At 41.7% G+C, this 16752-nt stretch overlaps 1 protein-coding gene across 3 annotated transcripts in view; it reads right to left on the bottom strand.

The window, feature by feature from the left end:
• Positions 1 to 16752, bottom strand: part of asic2 (acid-sensing (proton-gated) ion channel 2) — a 1153097-nt gene that overhangs the window by 39461 nt on the left and 1096884 nt on the right. For all 3 annotated transcript variants that reach the window (XR_004565497.1, XM_034189651.1, XM_034189650.1), the window contains one exon: positions 16639 to 16695. Coding sequence is in view for 2 of the 3 variants with exons in the window: in XM_034189651.1 (XP_034045542.1) it covers positions 16639 to 16695 (57 nt within the window). In the remaining variant the exon portion in view is untranslated. The remainder of the gene's footprint in view (positions 1 to 16638; positions 16696 to 16752) is intronic.

Here is a 16752-nt window from a genome sequence, read left to right as displayed (position 1 = left end):
CCCTTCCTATGGGGGGTCCAGAGGCTGCTGGAGTCCCTCCATTGAGTTATGGTAAGGGACAGACATCCCCCACTACTCCTTCCCTCATGGGGGATAACTGCCCTCCACCTACTTCACACGCCCCCTCCCGTTCAGCTCTCCTTTATATCACAGAACATCAGGTGAGGAGGAAGCTGCAGAGGTTAAACATCAGGAAAGCAGCCGGTCCAGATAATGTGTGTCCCAGGCTGCTGAGAGCCTGTGCAAACGAGCTTGGGAATCCTCTCCAGTATCTCTTTAACCTGAGCCTGCAGCTGGGACATGTCCCCTCCCTCTGGAAATCATCTTGTATTGTCCCACTACCTAAGGTCTGGCATCCCAGGGACAATAATGATTATCGCCCTGTAGCACTGACCTCTCATATAATGAAGACCTTGGAGAGGTTAGTGCTGCAGCTGCTGAAGCCACAGGTACAGCATGTCCAAGATCCTCTCCAGTTTGCCTATAGAGAGAGAGTGGGGGTGGAGGACGCTGTCCTCTACCTTCTCCATCGCACCCTCTCATACCTGGACGAAGGAGGCTGCACTGTGAGGGTGCTATTTTTTGATTTCTCCTACGCTTTTAATACTATTCAGCCTCACCTGCTGCAGGAGAAGCTTATTGGAATGGCTGTGGAGCCACTCCTTGTGTCCTGGATTATGGGCTATTTAAATAACAGGCCGCAGTATGTCCGCATGGGACAAAACATCTCCAGTACCCTGAGCTGCAGTGTGGGAGCCCCCCAGGGGATGGTACTGTCTCCTGCTCTATTCACACTGTATACATCTGACTTCCACCATAACACTGCAACTTGCCATATACAGACGTTTTCAGATGATACAGCTATTGTGGCCTGCATCAGAGAGGGAGAGGAGAGACAGTATAGGCAGTTGGTGGAGGATTTTGTGGTTTGGTGCCAAAAGAATCAGCTCCAGCTGAATGTTCAGAAAATTAAGGAAATGGTTCTGGACTTCAGAAAGAAGTTTCCAATCCCTCAGCCTGTACGCATAGGGGGAAGTGATGTGGAGATGGTACCATCTTATAAGTACCTGGGAGTAGTGTTGGACAAGAAGCTGGACTGGACAGCCAACACAGACCTTCTTTATAAGAAGAGTCAGTCTAGGCTGTACTTTCTCCGAAAGCTGGGCTCATTTAACGTCTGCTGTAAACTTCTGTACATGTTTTATCAGTCAGTGGTGGCGAGTGCTCTCCTCTATGCTGTGGTCTGTTGGTGCAGCACCAGTAAGAACATCTCCCGCCTGAATAAGATCATTAAAAAGGCTGGGTCAGTGGTGGGACTGAAGCTGGCTCCAGTGGAAGATGTGGTTGAGCAGAGGACTCTGTCCCGGTTCAAGGCAATTATGAACAATGCCTCACACCCTCTATACGAGGCCTTCAGAGAGAGGAGGAGTGTGTTCAGCGGCAGACTGCTGTCCCAGCGCTGCACCACAGACAGACTGAGGAAGTCCTTTGTGCCTTGTGCCATTAGATTGCACAACACTCTGATCTAGCAAGAGAGTCTTGTGTCTTTTTATGTTTGTATAACTTTATAGTCTGTCAGTTTTACAACTGACTGACTGTTTTTAATGTAATGTTATTGTATTTTTGTCATCTATTTTAGTTATTTATTTGTTGTATGATTGATGTTTTATGAGCAGCAGGCCAAATATATATATATATATCTATCTATCTATCTATCTATCTATCTATCTATCTATCTATCTATCTATCTATCTATCTATCTATCTATCTATCTATCTATATATATATATATATCTATATATATCTATATATATATATCTATATATATATATCTATCTATCTATCTATATATATCTATCTATATATATCTATCTATCTATATATATATATATATATATATCTAATGTGAACAGCGGCTATCAAACCAAAAGCACTCTGCGCCACTGAAGAGGCTGTTGTATCCATAATAGACCTTACAGTACAGATATTTGTCCATTTCTTCCAATGTTGATGTAAATAATGTGAATATTGTCTCTATCATATCTGTATATAACAGGCAGCTGCACCCCTCTGAAGTGCCCAGTAACGCATCATTGCACACATCAGGCTCGGAGCTGAACGGATCTAACGCTGTAATAAATGATCACCTTCTAATTCTGTAGGAGATATCTCATGGAACTGTTGTGCCAGGCTGTGACAGCATTAATAAACATGAATCTCACCTCCAACAGCGATCCAGGAGTGTTTCAGAGCTTGGGCATGGAGCCAAAAATGGCAGCCTGTGGTTAAAATCCTCTCACCCAAAATTAAAAATAATTCCCATGTGATAATCCAACTATCACAGTGTCCAGAGTTGTGGTGTGCTGCTGTAGTGAGCAAAAAAGAAAAAAGAAATTAAACTTCCCTGGAAAGCCTCCGTCTGATGCAGGGGACAGCATGGCCCAATGCCAGCAAACACATGTGCGCGGAGCACACTTGCGTGAGGAACATAGCGCTCCAGTCCCGTGTTTGCGATCCAAACGTTTGGACATCAAGCAATCTGCAGCACCTTTTATGGTCGCCTGATACCAGTCTGTGTCATCTACCTGTTGGCTACATGCGCTTTGGATGCCACCGTGCAGGTGTGGACGAGGTAATCTGGATGCATTCTGACACTGTTGACCACACCTCCTTTCAACCCAACTGCGTCGAATTATGGCAATGTTTGCTGTGTCGGGCTGGTTCCTGCACATTCTTGCTATGTGTGATGGGGCTTTTAAACTTAAAATAACAGAGGTTATACAGTACATGAGGCTCATAAAATACAGGCTTCAAAATGAGACACTTATGACTGTGCACATGGCTTCTCTCGTTGCTGTATACAGTTGTTAATCCTGCAAATGGTTGCTTCATAAAACAGCTGATGACTGAATACGTCACTGTCATTGAGAATAACAGCAATAAACAGAACTACTCTTCCCAGAGACAATATTAGAGTCTTTCGACAGATATCTACTGCTTATGACTTTTCACACCATTCCTGCCAATGTGGAAGCAGCTTGAGTTCAGGAAATGCATGACGTCAACTGCTGGAGGTCTATTACATTCTCTCTAGTGGCAGTTAGAGCCAGAATAAATAAGTAAACCAAACCCTCAGAAGATTTTGTGCTAACCTCACAGCCTCCTGCATAGCAGCAACCTTTGTCGGAGTGATGCCAATTTAAAGTGACACAAGCTTTTCAAAGATAGCTCCATCAAAGGGGCTGCTTTCATTCATCACTTTCTTCACGCTGGTGTCTGGATTCTCAAGTTCATTTATTAAATAGAACTCATTTAATTTCAGCAGACATTACGCGGTGCATCTGCAGGAGCACAAACCTTTTCTGGGCTTAAAATTCTTCAGACAGATTTAATATTCACCCTTGTTCTGTCAGCGGGAGATGGTATGTCAATATTATCAGCCATATTTCTCACTATGACAACTCTTATGGCAATCCACCAGATCACAGAGCTCGAGGCGACAATTCCCCGTGGTGCACTAATAGCGGGCATGACCACAAAGTCACGTAATTACAGAAAGAAATTCAATATCGCTGCTTAGCAGTCTCTTATTTCTATTTAAATAAACCGTAATTGGATACACGAGAGCATGGCTTTGTGCACTCAAATGATTGATTTCTATTTTGTAAGCGTCTCACCTTTGTCCACCTGTCAGTCTTTTCCTTTCATGCTCATTTAAATCTCTAGGTCTTACATAGTTCTTTCATTCCAGTAATGTAGAAGCAGTGGTGGCCTTGGTGGCCACCAGGCCAAGGTTTTTGAAATACAAGAAACCAGTGTTGCAGTCATGTCCACCTCCTCCAAACCCAAGGTAGAGTCCAAGTCCTGGGTTTCCGAGGCCAAAGCCAAGATTGAGTCACAACAACCTGAGGCCAAGGATGAGACCGACCATTACAATCAGAATATTGTAGTTGCTGCGGACCATTCATAGAGACTCATATGTTATTTAAAGCCACAGATAAGTGACGCAATGTGATGGGATCACAGACATTAAAACGTCACCCGGGCAAAAAATACACTGATCCTTGGGGAGTGACAAGGCTGTTTCGGAAGACTTTTACACATTAGTACTTGTAGATATAGCGGAGTGTAGCATGTGTGTATGTGTGTAGTACTGAGATGAGTAGAAAACAATGCACTTAAGCATTGCACACGTAGACCATTCTATGCTTAAAGTTACCATGAAGGGAGCTGTTTTGTTATATCGGAAGTAAACAGTGCAAAAATAGGGGGAAAAAAAAATAAGTGACCTCGAACCGGCCTCGGCTTATTCTTGGAGGCTGGACAATGCCAAGTCCAAGGCCAAGACTGAGTCAATACAGAGTGAGTCCAAGGCCAAGGCATAAAACTGGCCTCGAGGCTGGCCCCGGCATCGAGACCTCCAACACGGAAAGAAACAGACAACCAACCTCATTTCATAGTACATGTAACATCAATTACACCTGCACCTAATTTCCAGCATGTATGTGATGATAAGACTTTTCCCTGCAACAAGCTCACGCTTGTTCAGCAGCTGGTAGCTAAGTATATGGGATATGAAAAAAGCAAAACATTTTGACCACAATTGATGTAGGTTTTCATAATTATGTGCCAATTTTAATTAAAGTGAAGCCGTATGAAGTCATAGCATTTACTGTTTTTAAGTAACTGTGACAAGCTGGAGGAGATGGATTCTTCTGTCTATTCACTAACACCATTTTCCAGGCTACATGCTGATGCTTTTCCAAAGCCTAGGAATAGTACATTTAAAATGTTACTCCATAAAACAATACACTTCATAAGAAGGAATTTTGTAAATCAAAAAACCCAACCTGTCAGAACCACTTAAAGACAATCTACAGGGCGACACACTGGCATTGTGGACATTATTACCAGATGACGATGGATGGTGTTAACAGCTTTGGTGAAGTCTGCAGATTTCATACCGTGCTTCCATTACAGACACATTTACTCTTACATGCTCTACGATTTTCTGCTTTAACCAGGCCTATACACTGAAATTCACTGTGCTGCAGCTCACACAGGCTTTTTTCATTAGGAGAAATTACTCAGTGAATAGCTTCCTACCATGAACAAGATTAGACGTGATGATGGACATTTGAGTTTGCAGCAAGCATTTCATAGCAGGTTTGTTTTGTCACATATAAAGGCACCAAGTGAAAAGAGGCTTCAGATCCAGTTGTCATGTTAAAATCCCATCACACTAAGCTACGTTTCCAATGCATCTGCAGAATTTGGCTGGACGCAGTCAAAACTCACATCGTAGGGACACAGTAGAAAGTGATAAGAACATGGCATGGTTCTCTACAAACACAGAGGATGTTGCTGAACTTTGGACATGTCCAAAAAATACATACTGAGGACATGGTCAGTAAGTAATTAATAAGGATGTAGTACCAACTACACTGACATATCTACAATGTGATTAAATGCAGCAGGAACTTCACTGACTTAGTAAAACTGTGGTGTGGATGAGTTCTCCCACCAGCAATCTGGGGACTGCTTTGTGAATTGTGCTGGTCACTGTCCATGGTGCTGAAAGGTAGGGAAAAAAATATTCCCCACCGCCTCCAAAAAAAAAAAAATCATGGTTCGCTTCAAAGCACACACACACACACACACACACACACACACACACACACACACACACACACACACACACACACACACACACACACACACACACACACACACACGGCATATTTGAGTGTGTGTTTACATAGAGGTGGGAACATTTGGCGGGAATGCTGTTTTGCTGACTGTAGTTTATTGTTGAGCTTACATGTGGACACAAGAAAACTTGCAAAATGAATGAAAAAGCACAGTGTAGGTTTGCTAAGGACAGAATGGATGCAGTGAGAATGTGGTAGGCGTGTAGTGCAATGTGATTGTTTGTAGTAAGAACATTGCAAGAACAAATTGTGGGTGATACGTGAGTGATGATGCACATGGTAATAAATCAGTGAAAATGTGTTAGACGCTGTGAGAACTTGGCAGGATGTAATCAGGTTGAAGTTTGGACTTTTTGACCCCGTCCCCTCTGTGTTTATTAAAATGATCATGATGCAGTGTAGTCTGCATGATCTTTGTCTAAGTGTGACAAGGTCCTTAGCAGGCTTAGCTCAGTCGCAAAAATAAAGATACTTAGAGACCTGATATATAGTATAAATAAACTCCTGCTACAATAATATAAATTTACTTACCAGGAATTTTAGTAAGTTAGTGTTATGTTTCACCAGATTCTACTTTTATTTTTGGGTTTTGATGTTGCATTTTAAAACAGCTTCTAGCTGCTTGTACAGTGATGACTCCTGTCAAGCTGACTGTACTTTAAACAACCCAGTCTCACGGATTGTCGTGATTCAGCAGCAGAAAATATACATTAATCTATTGGTTTGTCATATTATCATGAAAACTACACAATTTGTCATGGCAGCACATATTCATTCTAATTAATTCTGCGATGGCTGCACGTAAGTAAAAGTGCAGTGAGGGGGTCGGGGGTGGTTATGGTTAGGGTTAGGGGAAGGAGTAGGGTTAGGTTATGATTAAGGTTAGAGTTGGGGGTAGGAGAAGGGTTAGTAATAGTGAGTTAAATAAAAACCCGTCACGAAAATCTGAATCATTTCGTGACGGGAGGAGAAAAAACAAAAAATGTGAGCCTGGGCTGAATTTAAATGATATTTGTGTTTTGCTTTATTGTCCAGCCCATAACTGTGGCTCATGTTGAAGTGGCTTTTTTGTAATTAATGGACTCACAGGGTCATGGAATCGATAATGGCATCAAATTTTAAAACAAATAGCAAAATCAAAAGCAATCAAATCATATAGCACCAAATCCCAATGAGGTCGCCTCAAGGCGCTTCACAGAACATCATTTAAAAAAGCAGAACAAAATGAATTAGAAGATTAAAAACATAATAAAAGAATAAAAACATAAATCAGTAAAAACAATAAAAGGAGACACGCAAGAACATAAAATACTAGTGAATATCAATAATAGTCCATATCGATAAAATCCTATCAATACCCACCCTAGTCCTGATGCTTCCTGTCCGACTGTATGGTTGTGAGACTCTGAAGCTAACCAGTAATGATGCTGACCAGATGTCTTTGATGCCAGGTCTTGACAGAGGATACTTGGGTACTGCTGGAATGACTTTGCACCAAACAAGCAATTATGTAAGAAAGACTCAAATGAGCGGTATGAGCAGTAATCTAATAAAGTGCATTAAGTCTCTATCCTGAAAGGCTGATCTCAAATTGAGAAAACAACTATTGTTACATTTCTTTGAATAACAGCTTCGTTCCAACTGGGGGTTATCACCTGAAACAGTCCCCTCAGCTCAGTGGTAATTCTGAGTTCTTCAAAGGTGTCCCTGAGACTTATTGGTGAAATTCTGGCCAGTGGAAGTTATCAGACATTTTAAGTTCACAGACCAGGCCGACCAGATGTCTTCCCCTTTCACTTTGGGTGGGTGGGTGGGTGGGGGGTACATCTGTTGTTCAGTACAATGTTATTTTATCCACATATGAAAGTTGAATGTTGAATGAATGTGTGTATAATTAAGCAAATAGACATTGCATAGTTCCCAATTTAGCCTGACCTATGTCCTTCTTTTATAATTTGGTTTATGTTTAATAAGATTCTAGAATTGTTAATGCTTTGTCATTGTGAAATGTCTTTCTGTTCATCAATGATTTGTGTTCCAACATTCTAACCATATTTGGGGAAGGACAAAGTGTATAACAACATAATCTAATCAATTTGTTCCGCAAATCTGATTGGTTAATCACACCATAAAATATCGCGTTGACAGTGGCAAAATATTTGGCCATTTCACATTTGATGTATTACTCCACGCCCTGACCACATTGCTACACAGATGTCAATAATGGCGCTGTCAGCTGAGAGCGAGAGAAACTGGCAGAGCCACGACAATGCTGAAATGCATGGATTTAAGCTAACATACAAAAGTATTGATGTCGATTCTGATACAGAATTACTCAAGGCAGCTGACAAGATGGATAAATCTGTGGGTCTGCTGACAGAATTTCCAGTTTGGAATGAAGACGCTGTTGCTATTGTAAGCTTTGACGAGCTGACCACACCCTTTCACAACGATTCGGAAAGTGGCCAGGCGGAGAGGCATCTCGTCCGGGTCAAATTACTTACAGAAAAATTAACCGTGCACACAATGGAATTGGATTAAAATGGGAAAAACTCAGTTTGCGACTGTAAATTCAAGCAAATCATCACACACATCATGCATTGCATGATTCTTTCCCACATAAGTTACTGTATCAGCTCATGGTTACAGGCCACACTCACTACAGTCAGGCCTTTGCAAATGATCTACAACAGAGCTGTGAAAATCTTGGATAAAAAGCCCATCAGATCACATCATTGTGTTAGTATTAAGAATGTAAAAATGTTAACTTTTGAAAATTTCATGAAAAGTTAATGTTTAAATGTGTGCACCAACAGGCCCCAATGGTCCTCAGTGACTGTATAGTTCCTCTCAGGTCTGTGGGCTCTAGGACCAGAGGAGCTCAGAGCGGGAACTGTCAAATACCTAGAGGAAAACATCATTTGGTCAATCTGGTTTCAGTGTGCAGGCTGCTAAAGCCTGGAATTCTCTGCCCACTGATCTGAAGGGAGAGACGAACTGGGTCCTCTTCAAACATAAACTCCAGGACTTTTTAATCAGAGGTCAGAAGTGTGACCATCACTGACCGCTTATTAACTTTGTGTTGTAATGTCTTTTATTGTGTTTATGTTTTTTGTTTTGTTTTATGCAAGACCCATCTAGGGACGGACATTGCGAATTAGCGCTTGCTAAAATGTTGAGCAGGAAGAATGGATAATGTTTATTTATGCAGAAAACACAACCAGATTGACAGGTAAGAAAGGTTTATCAGCTTCAGTTGTCCTCAGAAAGAGAGTTTAGGTGAATTTGAGAGGAAAATAAGTGAGCGGCTCAGACATACAGAGCGGCTCAGAGTTTTAAATTAAGGGGTAAAAAAGTGTTGAAATGTCTCAGTGCTGGTGTGCTCCACGCTTTGAGAGACGACGAGTGTTTTTTTAAGTCGAAGCTGCTGCAGAAAACTGCAGCTGAAACGCTCACAGCTCACTGAAAGTGGGCAACGTGGGCAGTTCAGTCAAACCCCGACCCCCTGCCCCCTGACCATGGGCCAAGTTTAATGCTGTGATCGACCCGCAATGCAATAATAGTAATGCACAGTGAGTTGGAGAAGTAACTTTAATCTGATTACTGATTTGGAAAGATTAATGCATTAGATTACTTGTTACTGAAAAAAGTGGTGAGATCAGAGTAACGCGTTACTACACAAGGCGTTACTGGCAATACTGTACAGGACACAACAAGATGGAAAGTGCTCGGAAACCTGGTTATCTCCCTGAAGAAAGTGCAAGAGTACTGAGTCAGTAAGTACATGCCAATACACGTGCATTTTAAGTCTTTAATTTAAATCTTTTTATTTTACTCTGTGAAAGAATATTGTTTTGTTCTACTTCAGTGACCTTGGATAATTATTAAATATGTTGATCATAGAAAATTGGACAAATTGCAATTGTTTTTGAACACATTTTAATTTCTCTGCTTAAATATATTTCACTGCCAATACTTTTGGCCAGAAGTGTAATTACTGAGGTGTTGGCTAGCAGGGTGCTGCAATAATCTGTTGTATTCAGTATCAGGATCTGAGGGTCAGAGTGATGCAGAACAAATGTCCTTGGTTCAAATGAACCTTCTGGCTGAAACCTGTTTGTGCAGACTACATGTTCTCTCTGAGTGAGCTTCCGCCCACAAGTCCACAGACATGCAAAGTTAAGTGAAGTGGAAACTCTAAATACGGCAGGAAGCATGACTGCAAGTGCAAGTTTGTCTCTGCAAATACATAAGCATTATAACAAACAGCAAGCTGTGCAGACAGAGCGGCACGCACTGGCTGACACGCTGCATCGGGTATAAACGGTGAAATAGAAAACATCTCTTTGTGATGGTTCTGCACTGGATAACTCCTCAGTCCACATTTCAACATTTCATAGAGTAATTGGGATGAAATCACAAAGAAATCACCTCATCTGAATTTTATGAGTTTCTCTATAACCTGCTGTGGCAAAGATGGAATATTGCACATCAGTATTACAGAGTTGTCATAAAAAGTCCAATAATAGAATTTCAGATCAGTGTCATAAAACATGAACAATAAAAGTGACAAAAGTAATAGCGTTTGAGAATTTGAAAAGGAGCGAAATCAGGCAAAACTTCTGCAATTGTGTAATTGATGTATGTAAGATTTCAGCTGCATTATGTAGTATATTAATGCATTTCTCATCCATCCTTTATCTGTTAATCGTCCAGCACGGCGTTCACACACCAGGTGAAATATTAAAGAGTCCACTTGATAAACCTATAATTTTAATGCAGTATAAAGTGATTCACGTTCCATCGTGCTGTATGGCGTGTGCTTTGCATATCGAAAGCTGCTGCCAAGTACATCCTGCTCATTCTCATTCCTTCACTGTGAATTCTTCCTTTTAAATCGCCGTCCACTGACAGAGCGAGATTTGTTTATTGCAGCCGTTTGGCATGCAAGATGATATACTGTAGGTTCTTTAAGTTCAGCCGTCTCAGGCTTAAAATTCTTTCTGCTTTCAAGCAGGTTGGAGATTAAAGGTCTGTTTGAATGTGTGTGTGTGTGTGTGTGGGGGGGGGGAATCATCCTAATCCTTGTTGAGGCAACCAGTGTGTCTGTGGGATCTTAAATGATCCAAATTACACAGAAGCCTACATTTTGAGTTTCTCTGATAGGAGTATAGAGTCCTACAGATGCTTTCAATCCTGTTTAAACCAGTTTTAGAATATCTGTGGTTTTTCTGCTCTGCACTGGAGGTAAACAAAAATTTTTTATGTGTTTTTCAAAGAACAGAAAACAAGGCATTTTGAAGCCAAAACTTGCATCCCAAATGGTTTCGGCTACAGGTACGAGACTCTTATTCCCACTGGCAGCAACATTAGGTACAAGACTCTTATCTCATGTATTAGTGATTACATAACGACTGAGTGGATCCTTGTCATATGATTGGTGCTTTGAATGTCACATGACATGGATTAATTAATCCCATTTGTGTTGCATTGCATATAGAGTGGTGCTTGGTTCCATTTAGAGTACAAATTTGGTTACATACGTTTGGCCCCATTGCACTCTGCACACGTGCGTGCACGCGTGCGCACACACACACGCACGCGCGCACATCCTCGTGCACACGCGCACAGCCAGGACATGTGCTCGTGCATGTACACGCGTCCATACATGCACGTGCATCCACACATGCGCGCACGCACACACACACACACACACACACACACACACAAAACAAATCCACTGTGTTGTCTGGAGGCTGTTAGCAGGAAGTTGGAATGAAAATCTGGACTAATTTCTGATGTGATTTTTTTTTTTTTTTCACTGCACTTCACGGTTACGTGTGTGCGTGCGCACGGGGGACAACGACCCAATGATTTGACTGAGCTAACTGACGCTGCTTGTAAATTCTTGTAACACACACACACACACACACACACACACACACACACACACACACACACACACACACACGCACACACACACACACACACACACACACACACAAAATGCACTCCGCTGTAAGCCGTCTGGAATGAAGAGCTGTTCAGATGAAAAGCTGACATGATTTTTGGCTGGACTGAGGAACTCCACAAAGTCTTTTTTTCTTTTTTTTAATGGAAGTCCAAAGTCAGTGCACAGCATCACTGGACTACACATCACAATTTGGACTTTAGCAGCAGTAGAACATAAAAATGTAAGTCCCTTTTCTGTTGTTTATAAATGAATAAAATGTCAAATAACAAGGATCTATTTTAGCCGTTATATAAAACAAATAATGAATGTTTTTACATACCTTCAATGGAACAAATATTTAATTTGGTGATTCTGTAATTCACCTCATGAAAAATTCGTATCATTGAACTCATAAACATTTATTATTTGTATACTATAAGGGTGAGACTTGTAATTGAAGTGTTTGGGGCTTCAGGCACAGTGGTGATATTCCAAATGGTAGTGGCTACAGGTATGACACTCATATTCCATGTGGTAGTCATTACAGATTCAAGACTTGTATCCCAAGTGGTAGGAGCTACCTGGTACGAGACTCATATCCCAAGAGGCAGTGGCTACAGATACAGCACTCCTATCTCAAATGGTCGCGGGTACAGGTACAAGACCAGACCTGTGCCCAAAGTGTTAGTGCTCACAATAACAAGGCTCATGTCCCAAGTACGAGTGGCTACAGGTTCAAGTATCACGCTTGAAGGTGCTACCACTTGGGATGTGAGAGTTGTATCCCAAATGGTAGTGTTACTGCTCTGCAAATGTCTCATATTCTCATGCAGCCACTGAGCATGTGGCAGTCCAACACTCTGAGTGGCTCTAACCAAACCCATAGTATTAACAATGTATATACTCATATTATATAACAGCTGAGTGGATCCTTGTCATTTGATTGGTGCTATGTACAGTAGTGTTCAGAATAATAGTAGTGCTATGTGACTAAAAAGATTAATCCAGGTTTTGAGCATATTTCTTATTGTTACATGGGAAACAAGGTACCAGTAGATTCAGTAGATTCTCACAAATCCAACAAGACCAAGCATTCATGATATGCACACTCTTAAGGCTATGAAACTGGTCTATAAGAAAAAAAAAAAGTAGAAAAGGGGGTGTTCACAATAATAGTAGTGTGGCAATCAGTCAGTGAGTTCGTCAATTTTGTGGAACAAACAGGTGTGAATCAGGTGTCCCCTATTTAAGGATGAAGCCAGCACCTGTTGAACATGCTTTTCTCTTTGAAAGCCTGAGGAAAATGGGACGTTCAAGACATTGTTCAGAAGAACAGCGTAGTTTGATTGAGAGGGGAAAACTTATACGCAGGTGCAAAAAATTATAGGCTGTTCATCTACAATGATCTCCAATGCTTTAAAATGGACAAAAAACCAGAGATGCGTGGAAGAAAACGGAAAACAACCATCAAAATGGATAGAAGAATAACCAGAGAGGGCAAAGGCTCACCCATTGATCAGCTCCATGATGATCAAAGACAGTCTGGAGTTACCTGTAAGTGCTGTGACAGTTAGAAGACGCCTGTGCGAAGCTAATTTATTTGCAAGAATCCCCCGCAAAGTCTTCTTCTTCTTTGTCTTTCGGCTGTTCCCGTTAGGGGTCGCCACAGCAGATCAATCGTTTCCATCTCACCCTGTCCTCTGTATCTTCCTCTGTCACACCAACCACCTGCATGTCCTCTCTCAGCACATCCATGAACCTCCTCTTTGGTCTCCCTCTTCTCCTCCTGCCTGGTGGCTCCATCCTCAGCATCCTTCTCCCTATATACCCTGGGTCCCTCCTCTGCACATGTCCAAACCATCTCAATCTCGCCTCTCTGATTTTGTCTCCAAACCATCCCACCTGAGCTGTCCCTCTGATATGTTCATTCCTAATCTTGTCCATTCTTGTCACGCCCAAAGAGAACCTCAACATCTTCAGCTCTGCCACCTCCAGCTCTGCCTCCTGTCTTTTTGTTAGTGCCACTGTCTCTAAACCATACAACATAGCTGGTCTCACTACTGTCTTGTAGACTTTCCCCTTCACTCTTGCTGATATTCTTCGGTCACAAATCACTCCTGCCACCTTTCTCCACCCACTCCACCCTGCCTGCACTCTCTTCTTCACCTCTCTACCACACTCTCCATTACTTTGAACAGTTGACCCCAAATATTTAAACTCATCTACTTTCACCACTTCTACTCCTTGTAACTGCACTATTCCAATGGGCTCCCTCTCATTCACACACATGTACTCAGTCTTGCTTCTACTGACTTTCATTCCCCTTCTCTCCAAAGCATATCTCCACTTCTCCAGACTAGACTCAACTTGCTCTCTACTCTCACTACAGATCACAATGTCATCTGCAAACATCATAGTCCATGGGGACTCCTGTCTGATCTCATCCGTCAACCTGTCCATCACCACTGCAAACAAGAAAGGACTCAGAGCTGATCCTTGGTGTAATCCCACCTCCACCTTGAATGAGTCTGTCATTCTGACTGCGCATCTCACCGCTGTCACACTATTCTTGTACATGTCCTGCACTACCCTAACATACTTCTCTGCCACTCCAGACTTCCTCATACAATACACATAAGCTTTTTCTAAGTCCACAAACACACAATGTAACTCTTTCTGTCCTTCTCTGTACTTTTCCAACAGTATTCTCAGAGCAAACATTGCATCTGTAGTGCTCTTTCTCGGCATGAAACCATATTGCTGCTCACAGATCTTCACCTGTTTTCTAAGCCTAGCTTCTACTACTCTTTCCTATAACTTCATGCTGTGGCTGATCAGCTTTATGCCTCTGTAGTTACTGCAGCTCTGCACATCACCCTTGTTCTTGAAAATAGGAACCAGCACACTTTGTCTCCACTCCTCAGGCATGCTCTCACTTTCCAAGATTTTATTAAACAATCTGGTTAGAAACTCTACTGCCATCTCTCCTAGACATTTCCATGCCTCCACTGGAATGTCATCTGGATAAGAATCCCCCACAAAGTCCCTCTGTTAAATAAAAGACATGTGCAGAAGAGGTTACAATTTGCCAAAGAACACATCAACTGGCCTAAAGAGAAATGGAGGAATATTTTGTGGACTGATGAGAGTAAAATTGTTCTTTTTGGGTCCAAGGGCCGCAGACAGTTTGTGAGCCGACCCCCAAACTCTGAATTCAAGCCACAGTTCACAGTGAAGACAGTGAAGCATGGTGGTGCAAGCATCATGATATGGGCATGTTTCTCCTACTATGGTGTTGGGCCTATATATCACATACCAGGTATCATGGATCAGTTTGGATATGTCAAAATACTTGAAGAGGTCATGTTGCCTTATGCTGAAGAGGACATGCCCTTGAAATGGGTGTTTCAACAAGACAATGACCCCAAGCACACTAGTAAACCAGCAAAATCTTGGTTCCAAACCAACAACATTAATGCCTTGCATACGTGAAGAAATCATTAAAAACTATGGTTATACAACTAAATACTAGTTTAGTGATTCACAGGATTGCTAAAAAAGCAGTTTGAACATAATAGTTTTGAGTTTGTAGCGTCAACAGCAGATGTACTATTATTGTGAACACCCCCTTTTCTACTTCTTTTACTAATAGCCCAATTTCATAACCTTAAGAGTATGCATATCATGAATGCTTGGTCTTGTTGGATTTGAGAGAATCTATTGAATCTACTGGTACCTTGTTTCCCATGTAACAATAAGAAATATACTCAAAACCTGGATTAATCTTTTTAGTCACATAGCACTTCTACAATTCTGAACACTGCTGTATGTCACATGACATGGATTATTTGTCCCATTTGTGTTGCATTGCAGTTTGAGTGCAGTTTGGTTCTATTTAGAGTGTAAATTTGGTTCCACATGTGCACGCACACACACACTGCGCGCAAGCACGCACATGCAAAGCAAATCCACTGCGCTGTAAGCTGTCTGGAGTCTGTTTGCAGGACGTTAGAATGAAAAACTGGACTAATTTCTGACATGATTTTTTTTTCGCTGCAATACACGTAGTACTTGTGCACGTGCGCATGTGCATACAAGCGCCGACCCGGTTGTGTGTGCACGTGCGCGGGGTGACGCAAGTGCGACAATGATTTGATTCAACTAATTGATGATGGTAGTTCTTGTAACACACACACACACACACACACACACAAAATCCACTCCGCTGTAAACCACCTGGATGCATGAAGAGCTGTTCAGGTGAAAAGATGAAAAGCTGACGTGATTTTTGGCTGGAGTCTGAAGTCAGTGCACAGCATCACCAGATTACATGTCACAATTTGGACTTTAGCAGCAGTGGAACACCAAAATGTAAGTCCCTTTTCTGTTGTTTATAAAGTAATAAAATATCAAATGACAAGGATCTATTTTACCATTCCACGAGAAGCCTCATTGAATGGTATGTTCCAGCTTTCACCTCATGAAATATTCATACCATTGAACTCATAAACGTTCATTATTTGTATACTAACCCATTAGTGCCATGCAGAGATGATCCATATTGTGTATGTGTTTTCAGTTTCTGTGGCTCCCACGCATGAGCTCTTGTCAGATTTCTTGGGGAAGGTCCTTCATGTTCAAATTGGTCCTGGTGTGCAATTAAGCAACAAGCATTGCAGAATGCTTACATTTGTGTGTGTGTGTGTGTGTTTGAAGCATTATTGTAAAGCTTGAAGTGTCTGCTTCAGATGCACTATAGAAATGCTACTGACTTGTCCACAATCCATTTACTGCCTGCTGTCTGGTTGCAGTGGGTATGATATTAAACATGTCTTATAGTCGTAACATCGGTTGTGTGTTATAGCCCAGACCTCCCCCAAAACCACAATCAAATTATGTTATTAAAGTTTTATGAGCAGTTCTGCCAACCTCAAGAGGTAAAAGATAAGACACTATGTCTCGATTCCGACTTACCAAGGGCAGGCTCAGCACAGTCCTTGTATTGCTCAGGGGTGCAGTATGAAGCATCACCTGGAAAGAGATTTAAAGAAAAAAAGATTTCATGTGATCACAGAGTTAAAGTACTTC

Source organism: Thalassophryne amazonica, chromosome 16, assembly GCF_902500255.1.
Source record: "Thalassophryne amazonica chromosome 16, fThaAma1.1, whole genome shotgun sequence".
NCBI classification, from domain to species: Eukaryota; Metazoa; Chordata; class Actinopteri; order Batrachoidiformes; family Batrachoididae; genus Thalassophryne; species Thalassophryne amazonica.
Note: the sequence above shows the minus strand (reverse complement) of the source record. Positions and strands in the feature narration are given on the sequence as shown.